The 3,645-nt window shown below is 34.4% G+C and overlaps 1 protein-coding gene across 1 annotated transcript; it reads left to right on the forward strand.

The window, feature by feature from the left end:
* The first annotated feature begins 832 nt into the window (after positions 1-832).
* Positions 833-3,231, forward strand: LOC116125227 (B3 domain-containing transcription factor VRN1-like). Its single transcript, XM_031410954.1, has 4 exons — positions 833-903; positions 1,894-1,987; positions 2,076-2,618; positions 2,843-3,231. The coding sequence occupies exons 2-4, from the start codon at positions 1,925-1,927 to the stop codon at positions 3,101-3,103; spliced, it is 867 nt and encodes a 288-aa protein (XP_031266814.1). The 5' UTR covers positions 833-903; positions 1,894-1,924; the 3' UTR covers positions 3,104-3,231.
* Positions 3,232-3,645: the final 414 nt, after the last annotated feature.

The following is a 3,645-nucleotide window of genomic DNA, read 5'->3' on the forward strand; positions in this document are numbered from 1 at the left end:
GTATTCCCAAATGTAAAACCAACGCAGCCTATTTTTTCATTCAATTTTTATATTATGTTGATTCTTAAAATATATTTTACTTACTCAGTAAGTATTCGACGAGTTATCAAGAGTTAAGGTAAGAAGATTTTTCTAAAGTAGAGACCGATGGATCAAACGGTGCTGACCTATTGAATATTTACTGTCAGAATCAGCTAGAAATCACCTAAGAAAAAAAAACCTTAGATTCATGATAGCCTGCAATCGACGAGAAATCAAGTGCCAAAATGAGAGGGTTTTACAGAGAAGAGACTGAAGTTTTAAATGATGGTGACGGAGAGAATTTTTACTATCAAAATCGGCTTTGAGTATTAACGAAATATAAACTTTTGGTAGGAAAATGGTATTTTGAAACTTTTGGGGTGGAAAGGTCATTAAGGCAAACCTTGGGTGTGAAAAAGTGAGTTTACTCTAGAAAAAACTAGGCATAAATGGAGGGTGTTGGAACTTGGAACTATAACTGAGCCTTCGCATTTCAGATATATTGTATAACTCTATAAATAAGTTTGGTTTGGAATTAAATTGCAGTTTTATACAACCACATTATTAACTCGAAATATCATTTGGATTAGTGGATATTTGCTGTCTTCATGTTAGCTTTAATACTGTCTTCAATATCTTAATGTTAAACTTTTCAACTTCCAGAATGGCATTAAAGTCCAAGCCGATAGCATTTAAAGTATAACAGTCAGTATCTTTTCTTGATTACTGTAATAAAATAAAGTGCATCACTGCATCAGAAACAGAGTTTGAGAAGCAGAAAGTCTAAAGCTGTAATAGCAGTCATCTGTTAGTGCCAATTTCATTGCCTGTTCAGATTTCTTCAAGGTTATCTTACCCTCCTCCCTTGAAGTCAAGAAACTGGTAATTCATAACTTTTATTCCTTGCTGTGTTGAGATGTTTGGTTAAAATAAGAAAAACTAGACCTTTTTATGTCCTTAAAACATGTACGACAGTACGAGCTGGTCTTGATTAAATTAATCTATTGTTCTATTCTGCATGGAAGATCGGTCCTCTGCATGAAAGCTCCAAGTTTATTTATTTTGATGATTTTCTAGCCAATCATTTGGGTAATAAGAAAGTTTAGTATACATGTAATTTAGGCATAATTTTTTCTGATCACATATTATATGATATCTCGGATTCTATTAGTTTCTGTCATTCCTCCAGAGAATGTTGTTTAATATGGCAAAGGCTCCATTTGAGATGCTGAGCAAGTTTCTGTGACTCCAGTACTTAAAAAGTTTTTTCAGATGCCTTAAAATATTTAATGATTTAATACCCTTATGCATATTTTTCAGTTGCATGCTTGATATTAGTTGCTAGACTCCTTGTGTGGGTGTCTCTTCCATATTAAGTTTATTGGAAGTCAAAAAATTTAGTACTCTTGTGCACATTCAGCTGCATGCTTGATACTCTCTTTTAAAATTTACTCCTACTTCCAATAACATGGCAATAATACATAGTGTATTATTCGTACTTAGGGGTGAAAGTCTTGATTTCTCAGGCTTGAACTCAAACTCGGTATTGTAGGGATTGAGTCTAGTTCTATTTACCAGATACTCGACTCGATTTAATCCCTAATCGTACTCCATATGTCAGAATGAGCTTTGATTCAAAACATTGGAAGTCAAAAAACAGTGCAAGAGTTGGTGCCTGGTAGTTGGAAATGAGAGTTGCATTATCACTCATTGGAAGTCCAAACATCTCCCAAAAAAAGTCCAACCTCTGAATGGTATAATAATTAATCAACCAGAAACGAAGTATATGCAACTTTTTCATGCCTAAACTTATGTGTTAACAACCACCATAGCTTCATCTCAGGTAACTTAAACAATGGCTTGTGCTTGAAGGAAAGTAGAACCCGTTACATCGAATTCTTTGATGGAGAAATCGCCACATTTCTTCAAGGTTATCCTTCCCTCTACCCTGGCAGAGAAGAAGCTGGTAATTCACAACTTCTTTTTTTATTCTTTGCTGCACTGAGATTATTGTCAATGTCCATCAGTCATTGAGCCTTTTTGTATGATCACAGGGGATTCTAGAAATGTTTGTAAAGAAGTTTGGGAATGAACTTGCTGATATTGCAACGCTGGAAGTTCCCAATGGTCAGGTTTGGCTGGTGAGACTGACAAAAGATGGGAGGAAAATTTGGTTTCAGGATGGTTGGGACGACTTTATTCAATATCATTCAATCTCTGTTGGATACTTCTTGGTTTTCAAATATGTGAAGAATTCAGCATTCCAGGTTCTTATTTTCGATTCGACTGCTTGCGAAATTCACTATCCATATAATGCAATGGAAGCTAACCCAGAATGCAATGCTGCCAACTCAAAATTGAAGCCTGAAAACAAGTGTAAAATGGTTAAAAGGGCAGAAATAAATGAATCAGATTATGAGAATGAACATAAATTTTTAGCTTTACTTGAAGAAATGGGAATCTACATTACTATTAAATGTAGTTTTCTCTCTAAAGAAGACAGACAGAGAGCAATCCACTTCGCCAGATTGTTGAAGCCAAGAAATCCTTCTTTCATGGTTATTTTGCGATCTCATAAGATGAACGAACCCCGTGTGGTAAGTTATTAGATAAAATGTTGCCTTAATCTTCTCATATCCACATTCAATAATGTTTTGCTTACAGTTAAGTCTTACAACCAGACAAAAATTATATAAAATTTATGTAAAATAACCACTCTGACCTTTGTTTTTTGCCTGGTTATATGACTTAGTTTACGCATAGCGTTGCTCGTCAACATTATCATTAATGTCTCATTTGTTATTATTTTTGGCTTCTGCAGATTGTGCCTATGAAATTTGTGGACAAGTATTTAGGTAGAAACGTCAGATGGATTAAACTACAGGCTTCTGATGGAAGAGTTATGTGTGACGTCCAAATCAGGCAGGTGATTTGCGGAAGTTTTCTTTTAACGAAGGGATGGTGTAGAGTTTTAAAAGAGGAGAACTTGAAGCAAGGAGATATCTGTGTCTTTGAGCTCATCAAGATGAAAGTCTTCATTCTGAAGCTTTCAGTATATCATGCAGCTGCAAAGTTAATATGAAAATGAAGATGAAGATGTTTTGGTTAGCCAATGTTTAAGGAATTTAGAGCTCAAATATGTTCATAATCTTTTAAAAGAGTGTATTAAACAGCAACATTGAGCCCTTCCCAATTTTGAATATATTCTCTGACTCCATAAATGAGTTTGGTTTTTTAGTTAAAGTTCAGATCAAAGGATCCACATATAACCTGATAGAATTCCAAGTATAATATTGGGTTTCTTTTGAAACTTTCAGTATTATCTGCATTGTAATCTAACTGATAAGAGGTTTAGACACTCATTCACAGCCTGTTGCTTTCAGCTAATGTATATAAAGCTACAAAAAATCAGTGCCACAAAAGACAGAAGACCAATAAATTTTTTGCCCTTTTTGTGAATGGATGATTGTTTCTTATTTATTTTGTTGTAAATCAATACTAATTCCTCAACCTGCCAAATCAATCTCAGATCATAACAGAAAACGCAAGAACAAAGAAAATCAGACAACACAAGATCTACCATGGTTCGCTTGTTCAATATAGAACAAGTTACATCCACGTTGA

This window comes from Pistacia vera, unplaced genomic scaffold (genome assembly GCF_008641045.1).
Source record: "Pistacia vera cultivar Batoury unplaced genomic scaffold, PisVer_v2 Contig161, whole genome shotgun sequence".
NCBI lineage: Eukaryota > Viridiplantae > Streptophyta > Magnoliopsida > Sapindales > Anacardiaceae > Pistacia > Pistacia vera.

Excerpts from the sequence above, each read along its gene's own strand:
- LOC116125227 (XM_031410954.1), top strand. The coding sequence starts at position 1,925 with ATGGAGAAATCGCCACATTTCTTCAAGGTTATCCTTCCCTCTACCCTG. Across the intron at positions 1,988-2,075 it reads CCCTGGCAGAGAAGAAGCTG|GGGATTCTAGAAATGTTTGT; the intron begins GTAATTCACAAC and ends GTATGATCACAG. Across the intron at positions 2,619-2,842 it reads AGATGAACGAACCCCGTGTG|ATTGTGCCTATGAAATTTGT; the intron begins GTAAGTTATTAG and ends TGGCTTCTGCAG.